The following is a 17,488-nucleotide window of genomic DNA, read 5'->3' as shown; positions in this document are numbered from 1 at the left end:
CTGTCATGCTTTACCTGATAACTGCAGTTAACTAATTTAACACTTATTTCTTGCTCTTGACATTTTTAGGGTCTCCCCACAGGCGGGATAGCGGTAAGTCTTCGGATTTACACTAAATCAGGGAATCGATTTCCCTAGGTGGACTCAGCAGATAGCCCGAATTGGCTTTGCTATAAGGAAAAAACATACACACTATTTTTCAGTTGAACTTCTTTATATTTATTTTTTACATGCACCAGTTGTATAGATACGACAAAAATTTTAACTTTAAATAGTTTTTCTTAAAAGATATGTATTGAAACGTAATACAAAAAAACAAACAAACAATCTAATAAAAATATCTCGGTTAAATGTTGTTCACGAAATATTTACAAAATCACCGTGTCATATCATACCCATAATGCCACTAATAACATTTTTAATATTTGCATTTCGATTGTGGACATTTTTTCAAAATTTGCCTGCATATGTAGTATTCGTATTTCAGAAGTTGTAAGATCATGTTAAAACGTTTTAGCAGTTGTTTAACTGAATGTTATATAACATTTTGATTAATTATGGACTGTGTGCATAACGATCAAACGTCAAATTCTCGTGGGTTTGGCTGTTTTGATGAATTATGTCGAGAGTAACTGGATTGTAACTGTTAGTGGTTACATATTGTATTAATTATTTTATTAAGACATCAATACATATACCAGAATAAGTTCATGTGAAATGTCGGTGTTACGTTGCTCTTGAAAGAACATACAGCTTTAGTATTAAGTATAACTTAATACTTATCAGCTTGAACTATATTATGCCATTTAGCTGATTCCACAGTAGAAGGTGACATGACTTCATTCCAATGAGCTATTCCAAGTGGAGTGGAGCCTGGGCCGACAAGAACCTGTCCAACAACGCCATCTCGTGAATAGATCCGACCACGCATGACCAAAAACTGCAACGAGTACTGATGCACTTCTGTTTCGGGAATGTCAAACAGAAAAGGTTGATTCCACACGGGATTTGGTCCAGCTGCAGGGCGTGTTTCCTTGTATGTAACAGCTTCAATGCCGCGTAGCAAGCTGATGATCACATAATATTCTAAAGGCAAATAAACAAGAATATGAATGATATCAAGTCTATGTTAATATTGTGTTTAAAGTTACACTAATTAACGAGTATCGCTACTGTTGTTTTCGAACAAAGTTTCTTCGATTTATTGATAAAACTTTACATAAAGAATACTGTGATTACCAGTCGAACATGTACATTTATAGACTTATATGAATTTATATTGACCCGTTGCTTCTAGAAACTGAGAAATAAAACCCAATGTTTTACAGAGAGAAAAAAGTCGTAAAAGTAGATTCAATTTGTACTTATTTTTGAGGTGATTTGTGTCAAATAGAGTAGTTAGTCGTACGAACCATTAAATCAGATAAAATTCTGAAAACGTACAGAATGATAAATTAGTTTGTTTTTGGAATTAAGCACACAGCTACACAAGAGGATATTTGTGCTCTGCCCACCATGGGGATCGAAACTTAGTTTCTAGCGATGTGAATCCGCGAACATACCGCCGTGCCACTGGGGCTGATGAAGTGAAATTAAAGAACATAAACATTGAAGGTTATTTAGTATACCTCTTTGATAATTATGAAATATTAAACTTTATTATCAAGGCTTTAGATGATTAAATATTAATGTTTCTCTGCTTACAAGTTTGTTTTTACAGCCTAGTCATTTCCTCAATAAAGAACGATACTGAAGGTATTCTGAATAAACATTATAATGTGAACATATCAGATAAAAACATAGGAAACACTGACATCATTAAATGAGGTCAAAATCCACTACAATGGAACAAGAAATTTCAAAATGTTCACGTATCGTTTCTACACCAAATTTAATTTATGAAAAATATAAAAATATACGCAGTTTATTTCCATAATGATGGATATTAACTTCATCTTACGTTATTTTACTGGGTATTGTGTATTTATCTAGAACTAGAATGACATAAGACTTCAGAAACATAGTTACAACAGTAAGTAAACATTAACAAATGTTTATAGTACAAAATAACGTATTATCTTAATGCTCTCTGATGCATAAGTGATATGAAAAAAAAAATGTTACTCTATAAAATTACCATCAAATTTTCATGCCATCAGAAAATCTTTCACGTTTCTATTCATTCATTGCTCGGGAAAGAGCAGTTAATACGACTTTAAAATGTATTATTACAAAAAGTACTTCCGATAGTAAAATGTAATTACTGTATACACACACATATATATGTGTGTATAGAAAAGTTTGTTTGTTTGTTTGTTTGTTTGTTTTTTGAATTTCGCACAAAGCTACTCGAGGGCTATCAGTGCTAGCCGTCCCTAATTTAGCAGTGTAAGACTAGAGGGAAGGCAGCTAGTCATCGCCACCCACCGCCAACTCTTGGGCTACTCTTTTACCAACGAATAATGGGATTGACCGTCACATTATAACGCCCCCACGGCTGGAAGGGCGAGCATGTTTGGCGCGACGGGGATGCGAACCCGCGACCCTCAGATTACGAGTCGCACGCCTTAACGCCTTAACGTGGCCATGCCGGGCCACGTATAGAAAAGTAATACTTAAACAGTAAAGCAACATAAAAACCAAATGGGACGACTGCGTTGAAACAGCAAATCCAAACCAGTGACAAATGTCATTTAAACGAATAAAACAAGCCCAAACAAAATTAAATTAAAGACGCTTTTGCTTCTTTTATCTATTTTTGTTTGGGTTTGTTTTGTTCATTTAAATATGATATATATATGTGTATGTGTGTATTACCTAACATCAGTAATCGCATGAGTATACTATATTTGAATAAGTCCCAAATGTATTACCTGATAATCCAATGGATACACCGCTTGGTCGCCTTAAGTTATCCGCTTTACGAACCATAACTTTTAGCCTGTCTGCCTCTGGTTGATATTGCAACATTACAAACAATTGTCCAAGGTCTACCGACGGTAATTTCTAGAGAAAACAAGGTGTGTAATTTATTTTTACAGTAAACAAAAATTAAGATAATAATCTGTCGCTTTTAAATCTACCTTCTTCAATGTGCATATACCAGTAAGTATTTCATACATGCCTTTCATCCTAAAATATTGATATTTTTACTTCCTCCTTATGTTCATAATTTCAAGCACAAATAATGTTAGAGTGCATGTTGTTATTGTAAATATATTTTGGGATAAAAGTAATTATTTGTGTCCCTGTATGTATAAATTTAACATAGTAACCTTGGGAATAATTTTAAAATATTACTACTGAGAGTTAAAAACATTACTAATACACATATATCAGTTATATATTAAACAATGAATTTTAAATCGGTTATTAAAAATAAGTTCATAGTTCAATCAGATTTATTGGAAAAAGCAAAATATAATATCCACTAAAAGTAATTGAACCTGTGATTTACAAAATAAATAATAACTACATTTACAAAACATTGATATATTACACTCTGTAGGTAATCCTTCGATGGAACGTTGATAAATCTACGGACTTACAACGCTAAAATCAGGGATTGGATTTCCTTTGGCGGATACAGCAGACGGCACTTCGAGGAAATTATAAACAAAAACTAGAATGTTACATTTCACTTGACTATTACACTCATCAGTCAGGAAATCGTAGAATGGTCTTAATAATCGCCAGTTTCCTGTTTGAACGATGGCAATAAGGCATAGTATAAATTTTACGATTTTTTGATGTGTGGTATTTAGTTGGTACAAAAACGGCGGTAGCTGTGTTTGTTCCTAATGTAAAGTCCTAAAAATTAAAAAAAAAACTTGATTTAGTTCATATGAAGTGTTTGTGTTTGTTAAGATAGATGTTAGAAATTCATACCATGTTCCCAAAATCAGTTTTAAAAGATACGTGTTTGGTAAATGAATATATCATCAACATCCGGGTAGGAGTCCAACATGAGAGAGAAAGAGAATGCCTGGACAGCCACAATCGCTATGAGCTCCTTGGATGTCACTGAGTCACAAAATCTAAAACATCTAGTAAAACACCACTTGATCATTACTATAACAGTCTAAACAGTATGGTGAGACATTCGCATCCCATCTATAGTCAAATTCTTTCAGACTCTGCTTTCCAACACCACTGCAGGTGGTATTTACAGCTGTTAGTAGAAATTACTATTTTAATTAAGAAGTGCTTTACTACCAAGGTTGATATTTCATAGTTTCTAAGTATTGTAGGGAAATTCTCGTATCTTATCCATAGTTGAATACGATACTCCTCACAACACGTCTAATACATCCGCAGTTCTTCTCGGTGGTCATTCCTCTTCGCCAGAGTTATTATTAAAAATTATAAATTACATTACATTCTATAGACATTTTTGTTGGCACATGCACCTATCATGGTGAATTTACTCCGAGCTCTTTGTTGTAGAGTTGATGAAGTCCAACGTATCGAACCTGCTTTTCAATATGTATCTATATATTAGGTTGAGGAATAATTCGTGAGCGTTTTTAAATAATTTCATTCAAGCATTACATGCAAGACTATACAATACTTCAATGCATGAACACATTACACCCAAAACATTTATTATGATACTTTATTTCATGTAATACCTAGGTATATAGTATGCATTGTTTTAAACGAAATTGCAAGAAATTAAATGCGAAAAGCAGATGGTGTCGAAAATGCTCGATTTTGTCCACTTGACAGTCCATTTAATGAGCTGAAAATGAAAGCAAAAATTAAAGACATATGAAAATCAAACACACCATCTATTAGAGCAAAAAATTATCTACCAAATGACATGAAATATTTTGCGAAAGCGTTTCATTTATGAATATATTTGTTTAACTTGAAAAAACGCTCACGAATTATTCCTCAACCCAATATATATGCATGTGTGTGTGCATCTGTTCAATCACAAAATCAGGTAATTCAACTTCACTTATAGCGTTGAGAAACTGGAGCTGACGTTCTATATTTTTTCGCCAGCACTTACAGGAAATCTACCTTTATGTTTAATTACATTTAATAGTTATGGAACCAATATACTTACTGATCTCGAAGTCTTTAGAGGAGACAAGTTTTCTGAAATTATTTGTGGGACATCTGGCGCTAGGTCTAACTGTGACAAAGGTAGCCATAAGTCGCCGATTAGTCTATTCTTCAATGAATGAAAGAGCTTGACGTAGACAGAGAGTCTCAGTGTAAACTTTGTTATCTCCGTCAAGGAATAACCTTCAAAAGTAAAATTCTCCTCGTATTCTGGGTTTAAGGATTTTTTCGATACGGAAGTGCTGTGTGAGGATTTTTTGCGAGCTAACAATGATACTTTTACGTATGAAGAGCAGTTTTTACGATATTTCACTGGAAGATTAGCGACCCGAATTATGTGAACGGTTAAAGACTTTATACTTGAAACATAAACTATGCTAAATTCAATAACAGGAGTCTTCTTTTGGCTGACTTGAGTATCTGACAAGTTTTCTTCAGTATCTGGTCTCGAACTGTCAGAGTCTTCTGACAGTAGTTGCTTTAGCCTAGTTTTAGGACGTATATCTGGATCAAACAGGTCTGTTTCGCATTCGGTATCTGCAAATGGACTATCGTGGTTTTCTTGGGTTTTCAAAAGTTCTAAATGAGGAAAATGTGGTCCTTGTTGAGGATCCGGTGGAGGTAAATTATCTTGTAGTGATGATTCAACACTATATGAATTTTGATTTATTGAAACAGATTTTAATGAGGGCTTGCTTTCTAATAAAACTTTTCTGGAGCTTTGGAGATCATCAAAAAACTTTTGTCGCTTCTTCAGTACGTAAAGACGCCAGCAAAGAAAGATGACCAAGATAAGCAGAAATGCTGAAACAGCACACACAACAGCTAACACCGTCTGAACCCATCCTATATTAATATAAACACACAATATTTAAACATAAGTACATTTCTTATTAATTTTTAAACTAATACAGTTCCAATTGTATTTTTTTTTTTAATTTATCACTGAAAATTAACCTCAAAATGCATTATTAAATTAATTAAACTCATGTTTGCCATTCAAAGAATAAGACATTTAAAAGGATTACTAAATATAATTTATACAAAACAAATATACATATCTGATATCATACGTTCAGGAAAGTCAAGTAAACAATCCACAATTTTAAAACTCCACAAGTTATGTATATAATAAAGTTGTGCTATAAATCATTTAATCATGTTTTACGTTTGTTTGTGTACGATTTTTTGGCGTTTAAGCTACAGGGTTTGATATTTTAAATAATTATTTCAAGCTGCGCGAATATTTCAAAGGAATAAATATATAATTACGAAACTATAAGTATCAAAGCACTATAAATTAGCAATTATTTCATTTTAATTGATTAATCTAATCTATGTAAAAGCTTGTAGGAACACTGATCGTTTGTGTCACTTGTTAACAAAATTGTGACCTGATATTGTTGTTTTAAATTTGCATATAATAGATCGAACTTTCACAAGGAATGGCTTGAATTCTATTCTTTTAGGTTATTTTAGTGTATGCACATATTTAGCTTGGCGTATACATTTCACTTTTCTCGGCAAATATTATAAACGTCTAAGTTATAGGTTGTTGACCGTGATTCGTGTGTTCTTATCAGGTTTTCGTGAAGTTTTTCTGTTCTTTAATAAAATATTGTGATAAAACGTCTTTTTTTTTCTACCAAATACAGAGGTAAGTCTACGGATTTACAACGCTAAAATCGGGCGCTCGATTCCCCTCGGTGGGCTCAGCGGATAGCCCGATGTGATACAAGTAAGCACACACACATACTTTCTCCCAAACGTATTGCTATTACTCTTACCTAATTATAGTACTTGAAATTAATATTTAGGTTCAAATTTTGTGATAGAATCTTTATCATACATTTTATGCCAATTGGACTTGGGTGCTTTATCTTATACAGAGTTAAAACTGTAATATTGAGTTACATGACTTAACAAGAAAAAAAAATATTACTATACGAGTGAAGTATCGATAGATTTGTGATATAATTATAATGGAAAGAATAAACAGGAAAGTAAAAAACAAACATTTCAAATAAGATTGCTATGATTTTCATAAATGTATAGGGCTTATCTGTGGTTTTGAGTGATCCAAGGGGAAAGAAACTAAAAGTCTGAAATTTTGCACACCTACTAAGCGGGCCATAAGAATTTATACCTGGGTATTATTATATATCTTATGCACGTTAATGCCCGCATGTGCATCTGCATCTTTTTATGAGGAAAGGTAGAAAAAACACCACATAGAAAAAAAAAGTAATAGCATATCTTCAAGAGGAAAGAGTTTAGAAACATTTTGTACCCATGTTAAGTGTACATTGACGCTGTGCAGCTGGGTGTTATTACCCATCCACGTGCATGCGCGCATGCACGTATGCACCTTTTTAATGAGGCAAGTTAGTGGAAACTACATAGAAAAGAAGTGTGACTGCTATAGATCCAGAGTAAAAGAATCAAGATATTTGAAATTTTGCACCCCTACAGGAGGTGTGCACTTAGCTATTACTAATCTTCTCCACGTGCGCGCATCTTTTTAATGAGGCAAGCTACCGAAAATCCATATAGGAAAATGGTTTCTTATATAACAACTTCCAAGATATAGAAAAGCCAGTGCGTTTTGATATAAATGCGTTCCAAAAATTGCTTTTATGTCATGTTGCTTAGCAAGATTATACGTTTACGCTAAAATGGGTGTCAGAGTATACATACACACTATCAACTTAATAACTTCTTCGCTCTAAATATATATGTAATGAAAATTACTTATACAACTTCCAAGAAGCCTTAAAATTTTGTTTTCATTCGTTTAAAATAACGTCTCCATAAGCTTTGTCATTACATTCTACTATTTGATGTCTTCAGTCAAGAAAGAAGATGAATGTGTGTGTGTATGAAGAGATAATCAGTCAAAAAGTTACATTTATTTGAGTGCATAAGTTTAACTAAATTCTCAAATTAAATATATTCTTTAATATTATGAAATCGAAATTAGCATATCCTGAACGGTATTATATGTGTAAATGGTCAAATTTCAAACCTCTGATCAGAGGATACACAGCTAATTTGAACCACACGTTGCCACAAGGGCTTTGTCTGGATCTTTGACACTAATATAACGAAAACAATTGTTGGTTTACAACTAGCACATGGACCGGAGAGTGTTCCGTGGCACCATGTCTCAACTTTCCAACTGTTTATTCTACAACTCGACACGCCAACTATCAGACTACACTCAACTGATCTAGTTTTATAACTTCTAAAAAATTAAGTTATCATTTTACGTTATTTCTCTTTCGAAAATACCTAAAGCACATCTTTTTGTTAATCTTCTGATGTTCGACTTATTTGTTGCTAAATACGCATTAATTTTATGGTGAGACATAAATAAAGTTGTTGTTATTGTTTTGAATTAAGCACAAAGCTACACAATGGGCTATCTTTGCTCTGCCCACCACGGGTATCGAAACCCGGTTATTAGCGTTGTAAATCCGCAGATATACCGCTGAGCCACTGGGGAGCGAGACATGAATAATTAGCGTGGAAAAACCTAAAATAGTATATGCCTAACTGAATGTCTTGAGCTCTACAATAATTATATTACTTTAATTTACACTCCTTTAAAGACCGATAGTAGCACTATAAGATCAACGGTAAGTATAAGGACTCACAACTACAACATCTGGGTTTCAATTCCCTGCGATAGAGAGAGTGCTGATATTCCACTGTGTAACTTTGTATTAAGTAGCATGAATAAGGGGTACCATGTTACATTAATCCGACATAAATTTGTAATCAACATATATCTAATAATCATATATCTATAACTCGAGTAAAAATTAAGTTCAAAATATAAACATGACTAAGAAATTGCTTAACAAATCGATAAAATTTACATAGCACTAAAGTGTTTAACCATCATCGTTGAATACCACAAAAACGAGCATAACATTTCTTGACAACAATCCATCAATTAAAGATATGTTACCTTTTATGTTTCTTTTAAAATAAGTTCTTTTACGTCTTTAGTCGCTATCCGATTTATCAGAAATGTCATCGATTATTGTCACTGCATCTTAGACATTCTCAGGTGCGAAAGCTGAATTTGTGATATTTAAGTGGTGAAAATCACATTATTGAGGGTATATGTGCATAGAGCCCTTTTGCACCTTTTCGATTTAGAGAATATGCCATGTTTAACTGCTCCCTCTATCTTCTGAGGCCATTTTTTTTTCTTAAACCTGACACACTTTTCTTTCTTAAGGTGTTGATTACCTTCTATTTGTTTAGGGATTGGTATCCTGGTATCACACGCATTTTATGAAGGAAATGAAAGAAAAATCCTAAGTTCTCTATTAAAAATGGCCACACTTTGTGGTTGTATCTAGGTGTGTATGTTTCTCAACATCATTTTGGAATACGTGATTAGTGAGCAACTGCAACATGATTTTGTCAATCAGCAAAATTGGTAAAAAAGACTAATACAGTGTAGCTGTTAGTAGTTACAGTCGTCAAGTGGTTTGACAAGTAAATACTACTGTGCATAATGTAACTTTATTAAAAGGTAATGGGTCTTTGCAATGGATATGCAATTAGTTATAATTTCAATTCTGTTGCGCTTTCTAAATTCAAGATACATAATAAAAAATTGCTCATAAAAGAAGAACTAGCTAAATACATGCTTTTTTCACAGTAAATATATACTCTTCAAAAAAAGAAACGCAAAAGGCAAAATATGAAACAAATTGTTAACAAGTTTATTCCATGTAGTTCTATATGACATGTGTGAAACTTTGCACATTCACTGCTGAACATCCAAAGTCTGCAAAGGCGAAGTCCACACTCACTAGGTGAAGTTTAACGTCACTCAACGTCAATAACGAGTTTGCCCACCGTGAGCATCAATAACTGCTTGGCATCTTCTGCCCATGGAAGCGATGAAATGACGAATCACATCCTGTGCAATGGCTGTCCACTCAGCCTGCAAAGCTGCTGCAAGCTGAGGTAGAGTCTGCGGTTGAAGTTGTCGCCGTCGCAGACGTCGGTCCAACTCGTCCCAAAGATGTTCGATGGGGTTTAAATCTGGTGATCTGGAGGGCCAGGGAAGAACGTTGATATTGTGGTGTCTCAAGAAGACAGTGGTGAGTCGGGCTGTGTGAGGACGGGCGTTGTCATGTTGAAAAACGTCGTTGACGTTCACCATGATGGGTTGTACATGGGGCCTAAGAATCTCGTCGACGTATAGTTGAGCCGTAGGATTTCCTCGAATGTGCAAAAGGTCTGTTCTGGCATTGTAGGCGATGGCAGCCCACATCATGACGCTGCCACCACCAAATCTGTCAACATCCTGCACACAAGTTGCTGCAAAACATTCACCTCGGCGACGGTAAACACGGGTCCTTCCATCCTGCCTACGAAGCATAATACGTGATTCATCGCTGAACCAAACATGCCTCCATCGTCGATGAGGCCATACTCTATGTGCCCGAGTCCACTGCAGCCGTGCTTGACGATGTTGCTGGGTGAGGATGACGTCTCTGACTGGACGTAGAGGTCGGATTCCTGCATCTCGTAGACGGTTACGTACGGTCTGATCGAAAATCCTACGCAGCCCTGGTATGGTTGAGGCAGTAGACGTCGCAGTGGTGGTCCTATCCCGAAGGTGACGTAACCGGATGTTGCGATCTTGTGCGGGCGTGGCCACACGAGGTCTGCCAGATTGTGGACGGTCACGAGTTGATCCATGTTGTTGGTGACGATTCCATAGCCTTGCGATGGTGCTTGGGTGGACATCCACAGCTCTGGCAACATCTGATCGAGATTCGCCTGCTTCCAATCGACCAATGGCGTTGTTGCGTTGTGCTTCAGTCAATCTTGGCGTAACTGTATTGCGTGTCGGTGGCTTAACACTGAGCTATGGAAACCAAGAACCCGTCACTTTTATAGGGATTTTGCACATGTTGCATTTGCAGAACATGCAGATCTCTCAAACAAATTTATTGGACACGCATGCGTTTTGGCGAAAAATCCGATGTTTTCCTCCGTTTTCAAAGTGCAGAACTTTTATTGTCATTTTGGTCTGACAATCAGTGCCTTAACACGTGTAACATCACATACTCTGAGCTTGTAACGTTATTGTTTCTTGTTTTGAAGAGTATATTTTCCATACTCATAATAGTATACAAAATGCGTGGGACAACCCATTTAAGAATTTAATTGTAAAAGCTCGCAAACAGGTATTAGAGATCTCACAAGGATATTCTTCGAAGACCAAAATTCTTTAATATAGGTTATCGAATTGAAAGTTGGTCAATCTAGTCAAATTAAAATATTAATTAACTTTGAAACCAGTGAAAATCTACTCCGCCTTATATCTTTAATGCAATTGGTACAGTCTATCATGTTTGCATAAATTACTTGGCACTAGTCGAGTACATATGAACTACCTTCTCTCTGTATTACCAGATTCCATTGGAAATGACAATATCATACACAATCAATCGTTAGATTAGTGCTACAAATAGTACAACAATCAGCTGGTTATGTTTCGGTTATGTTTATAATACATTTATTATTACTTTCACCCATTACCTATTATTATTTCTTAAATACTGAGAGCTCATAAAATTTATAGTTTGATCGTATTTTTAGTTACTTTGTAACAAATGTTGAAAAACTCCTTGTTTTCAGAAACCATTACGTAAAAACAAAAACAGTTATTATTTTTATCTATTGGCTCATAGGTCCCAAGGGATTAGCCATACTGAAACTGGTCAACACCCGTTGTGACATCAGTTTGCTAAATAATTTCCAAAATTTAATATTATTTTGAATTTTAATTGAACGTATATTACTAGAATCCTCATTTAACACCACCTTGGATCACCTTTCTCGGCTATTATATCATGAGATATCTATCTAATATTTTTCTTTGTGATAATAGTATGAGATTCCCATTTAACATTAGGTTGGATAATCTTTCTGTGAGATACTAACAACAGCTCATCATCTATCACGCTGGATAATCTTCATCCGCGATATTAACATGAAAATTAACGTGACGTAAACTCAGAAATACGCCTCAGGGTGTTTTTTTCTAGATTATAGTCAATTTCTCAAGAAATGTGATCCACTATTGGTTCAGGTATAGTAATATAAAATCGAGTAAAAAATACAGCGTTTAGATAGATAATCTGTTTTGGTGTCCAAGAAACTAGCTCTAGACAGTAGCAAGCACAAGTAATTGTTACATTATCAAACAGGAAAAACCCTTGACCCTCACAGTGGAAATGTATCATTGTATATCATTGTTAGGCAACAACGTTCAGTTCCGTTCGGGATATTATTCACCTCTCTAAGGACAGTGTAGGATTTAACTATAGTCGTAATAACATTTCTACTTCAGTCTTGTTGGTCATGGCAGCAGATGCAGGGTTAAACACTTCATGTAGTTTTCTACATATTATTTTTTTATTACCAGTACAGAAAGATAGAAAACGAACTAAAGATACCACATTACGCAATTACAGTCACTTAATGCTAACAGTTCCAGCTCTAAGCATCAATAAAACTCCTTCTTCCAGTTTATATCTGAGATAAGCATTTCTGACATGGTTGTCGGCTACCATATGAAGGTTTTTATGTCTTTCACGTGGTATGAATCCTAATCACTAATGACAAAATCGTTCGGTACAAAGTCTCACATCCATTGTACTTTATATTTCTGTTCCATAATCGTTTTATTTAGTTAGTTATCATCAGTTTCCAGCCACCTTATTTCTTAGTGTAGGTGTATTTCTTTTTAAATGTCATTGTTTAGAGTCCATGATGACAAATGTTTGAGAACCGTCAGCCGATAAATGGTCTTTATATGTCGATTATGCCACACCAGCACGTCTGTTTGCCATTCCTTTCATAATTTTGTAAAATAATTTTACCACCGGGAATATTTATCTGAATTATTGTCTTTTCCTGAACAGTATATATACGAGAGCTCGACGTCGTGGTTTTTAACAAAATGGTTAGTCTATGAAATTCAATATTCAATTAATTTATCTTTATGATAGCTTGATTATACAAATTCAGTACGTATAACGTATCTTAATACACAAACCGATAAGTACAGTAAGATCCTATTGCTTCTTCAGTACCGTGCAAATCATTTTATGAACAAATTTATAATAGACGTTCTTATGATGTTGACTGGGGCCTGTCATGGCCAGGTGAGTAGGGTGATCGACTCGTAAACCCTGTCACTCCAAGCATGCTCATCCTTTCAGGCGTGGGGCTTTTAATATGACGGTTACTCCCACTATTCTTGGTAAAAGAGTAGCTCAAGTGTTGGCGGTGGGTGGTGATGACGAGCTGCCTTTCCTCTAGTCTTACACTATTAAATAAGGGAGGGCTAGCGCAGATAGCTCTAACGAGTCTTGATGAGGACAATTACTATATAGGCAAAGAGAAGCGTTTTCTGTCTAGTTGCAACTTACTAGATCTGGGCTTTTGAAAACTACCAGGATGTTGTTTTCAGTAGTTAATAATCTATTTGTCATACATTCAGTTATTTTCATTATGTTATTGGATTAATAACGAACAAAATTATGGAGTAATACTAAAAGATAATAACTAGGGCGAGCTTGTAGACGTTCAGATATAGCTTTGTGTTTATTTTTATTGTTGCTTGTATTTTTCAGTGCTTAGATTAAATAACATTTTGAAACTTGTAAAAGTTTAGACATATACTTGTGTTTATTTTTATTGTTGTTTTTATTTTTTGGTGCTCGGATTAAATAACATTTTGAAACTTACCTACTGCTGTCTATCGAACTCTAGATTTTAACGTTGTAAGTCAGTAAACTTACAGCTGACTCGCCAGGGGACCTTTCATTTGAGCAAAAGCTTTCTAATTCTGATATTATAGCAGAAATAGTAAATTTTTGCATTTATTCTGCTGTATGACTGCTTAAAGTTTGCCTGTAGCTGAAGCGTTGAGTAGTGAAGAATGTTACTGTGTATAGTGTTATTACTCATCACAATTACTATATTTATATAAAGGTATTTGAAGATCAATAATATTAATTCTAATAATTGTTTTTATGGATTGTTCAACGGACAAGCGGTTTAATGAAATGTTGTTGTAGTTGTTGTCAGCAAAACTGTGAACTCAGTAAGATAAAACATTAGACCTCATCTAGTTGTGAATCGCCAGCAGTCGCTGAGTTAAATTGGTCTTGCTTAGTGACATGATGCACTATCCTGCTGGATGTAACCATTGGAAAACGGGTAGACTGTAACCATAAAGGGATGTACATGGTTAGCAACAATGCTCAGGTATGCTGTGGCATTCAAATGAAACTCACATGGTATTAAGAGGCCTAATGTGTGCCAAGAAAATATTCCAACATCATCACCACCAGCCTGTACTGTTTACAAAAAGCAGGATGAATCACGGATTCATGCTGTTTACGCCAAATTCTGACCCTACCATCTGCATGTCACAGCAGAATTCGAGATTAGTCAGACCAGGCGACGTTTTTACACTCTTCAATCGTCCAGTTTTGGTCATTCCATGTCCACTGTAGCCTCATCTTCCTGTTCTTAGTTGGCAGGAGAGGAACCCGGCATGGTTTTCTGCTTCTGTAACCCATCCGCTTCGAGGTTCAGCGGTATGTCTACGGATTTACAACGCTAAAATCAGGGGTTCGATTCCCCTCGGTGGACTGAGCAGATAGCCCGATGAGGCTTTGCTATAAGAAAACACACACGCGTTATGGGTTCAGAAATGCATTTCTTCTTGCCACTGTTGTAAAGAGTGGTTACTTGTGTATTTGTTGCTTCCTATCAGCTTGAATGAGACTGGCCATTCTCCTCTAACCTCTCTCATTAACAAGATGTTTTCGCCCGCGGAACTGCTTCTCTCTGGATATTTTTTTCACACCATTATCTGTAAACTCTAAATGTTGTAGTGCGTAAAATCTCCAAGAGGTCAGCAATTTCTGAGATGCTGAAACTACCACGTATGGCACCAACAACCACATCACCGTCGAAGTCGTTTAGATCACGCATCTTCCCATTCTAATGTTTAGTATAACAACAACTGAGCCTCTTGACCATATGTACATGCTTTATATATTGAGTTGCAGCCACATGATTCGATGCTTAATTATTTGCGTTAAAGAGCAGGTGAACCTAATAAAGTGGATACTGAGTGTATATGTATATGTATATATCATAACTAGGGGAAACTCAAGCTTCACGATCGAAATATTTTTCTTCTTTTTTCCTTAGAGGATGCATTTTGTATCTGAATTCACAAAGTTTATAAAATTTAAAGCTAGTATTGTGTATGTGAAGAACTAAACGGTTAAGTGACCTGTCTACCTAGGTACGTAAAATTCTGAACAAATCTGATGGCTGTGTTGTGTGGAGCATTTCAATTATTGTAAAGTTAAATTTAAATTGGTTAAACCTATTCCGCAACACGTGATACGCATTAAACACCTCTATTACAAAAGACACTTCGAGTCGAATGATCTGATAAAAAATTACAAACCGATCGACTTATTAAGTAAGAGACGCCAGATCTAGCAACACTTTCGAACCTAGGTATTGGAAGCAAATACTAAACCTCAACAGGATAAAGATACTAGTAGTCTAAATATCTATAAACAAATTATATTTACATTCATAACCTTAACACATAAACAATACTGTGTGAAATAGGGCTCTGAGAAATGACAACTCCATTACCTAGATATTTTTCCCTTTGTAAAGCGTATTATCTATATCTCCAGGCCCGGCATGGCCAAGAGTGTTAAGGTGTTCGACTTGTAATCTGAGGGTCGTGGGTTCGAATCCCAGTCGCACCAAACATGCTCGCCCTTTCAGCCGTGGGGGCGTTATAATGTGACGGTCAATCCCACTATTAGTTGGTAAAAGAGTAGCCCAAGAGTTGGTGGTGGGTGGTAATGACTAGCTACCTTCCCTCTAGTTATACACTGCTAAATTAGGGACGGCTAGCGCAGATAGCCCTCGAGTAGCTTCACGCGAAGTTCCAAAAAACAAACAAAGAAACATCTACATCTCCCCTCCCTTGCGCTGGGTGTCGTTTTACTCCTAGTTTTTTACATAGTTTAAAGAATATTGAAAATCTCCCTACGCACCTGTGGTGGCATTGTTTGTACTCACCTAGCCTTGATTTAATTTTTGCATAACTTAATAAAGTTTAAAAAAGTTTCCCACGCATGTTATTGTTTTAATTATACATATCTATTTCTTCTCGAGTTTCTTCTTACACGAAAAGTACAAAGAAAGCGAATATTTTTATAATAAAGAACGTCATTTACTCACCAAAACTGTAAGCTTTTGCTCTTGAACTAAAACTCGTGATTCATTCCCTACGGGAATAGCCTTTGTTTGTTTTGAAGTTCGCGCAAAGCTACACGAGAGTTATCTGCACTAGCCGTCCCTAATTCAGCAGTGAAGGATTAGAAGAAAGGCAACTAGTTATCATCACTCACCACTAATTCTTGAGCTATTCTTTTACCATTGAATAGTGGGAATGATTGTTACATTATAACTCCCACATGATTGGAAGGGTAAGCATGTTTGGTGAGACGAGGATTCGAATCTGCCACTCTCGATTGCAAGTCGAGCCCCCTAACCATCTGAGGATAACCTATTGTGCAGCTTTGTTGTTAAATCAAAACAAAGAAACATCAACAAATAATAATCTGTGTTGTACGTACTATACAGTAAGTTAACATATATAAAACATTTTAGCTCAATAATATGAATTATTCCTTCTCAGTGAAAAAACAACAGCAATGTTGCAAGATATCGAGAAAAAAAAAACTTAAGCAAATATCCTACCTTTCATTTTGATCTTTTAAACCTAAAACCTATTTGAAGTTGAAGGATGCTACAAACATCTTTATGACATGACAAATTATACTACATTCTGATTTTGGTGAAATCATAAGGACACACAATCTAACACGCAAAAGACTTGTCATTTAGATGCTCAGTTTCCTATTTATTTTGCATGGTAACCCTACTCGTGTATAAAAAGCAAAAATTTGATAACAGCTAATCTCCACGGGAAGAAAACTTTTGCACACGGCTACAACAAATGCGATAATAATGAGTCATTTTATAAGAGTATAAGAGAACACATTGTTCCCCTCCCCTTACTTAAAAACAACCCCATACTTCCTTCCTCTCGTGACCTTCTGTGTTTGTTGATATACGTCGTTAGAGAACGTTACTTCCTTCTGACTTATTCAAGTTAATCTTCTTTTTAATTACTTCAGTTAGAAATATTTATTGTTAAGCAGATTTTGTACGGTGAGCATAATTTGAAAAGATTTTCAAAAAAAGCATGGGAACATTCTGTGGTAAAGAGGATTAAAAAAATGTGTTATGGTATAGT

The 17,488-nt window shown here is 35.3% G+C and overlaps 1 protein-coding gene across 1 annotated transcript; it reads right to left on the bottom strand.

Moving 5' to 3' along the window:
• Positions 1-195: 195 nt before the first annotated feature.
• Positions 196-17,261, bottom strand: LOC143249189 (synaptotagmin-4-like). Its single transcript, XM_076498648.1, has 4 exons — positions 16,930-17,261; positions 5,075-5,919; positions 2,874-3,006; positions 196-1,086 (listed from the first exon to the last, which is right to left on the bottom strand). The coding sequence occupies exons 1-4, from the start codon at positions 16,934-16,936 to the stop codon at positions 773-775; spliced, it is 1,299 nt and encodes a 432-aa protein (XP_076354763.1). The 5' UTR covers positions 16,937-17,261; the 3' UTR covers positions 196-772.
• Between the last annotated feature and the right edge of the window lie 227 nt (positions 17,262-17,488).

The sequence above is a fragment of the Tachypleus tridentatus genome, chromosome 4 (assembly GCF_004210375.1).
Source record: "Tachypleus tridentatus isolate NWPU-2018 chromosome 4, ASM421037v1, whole genome shotgun sequence".
NCBI classification, from domain to species: domain Eukaryota; kingdom Metazoa; phylum Arthropoda; class Merostomata; order Xiphosura; family Limulidae; genus Tachypleus; species Tachypleus tridentatus.
Note: the sequence above shows the minus strand (reverse complement) of the source record. Positions and strands in the feature narration are given on the sequence as shown.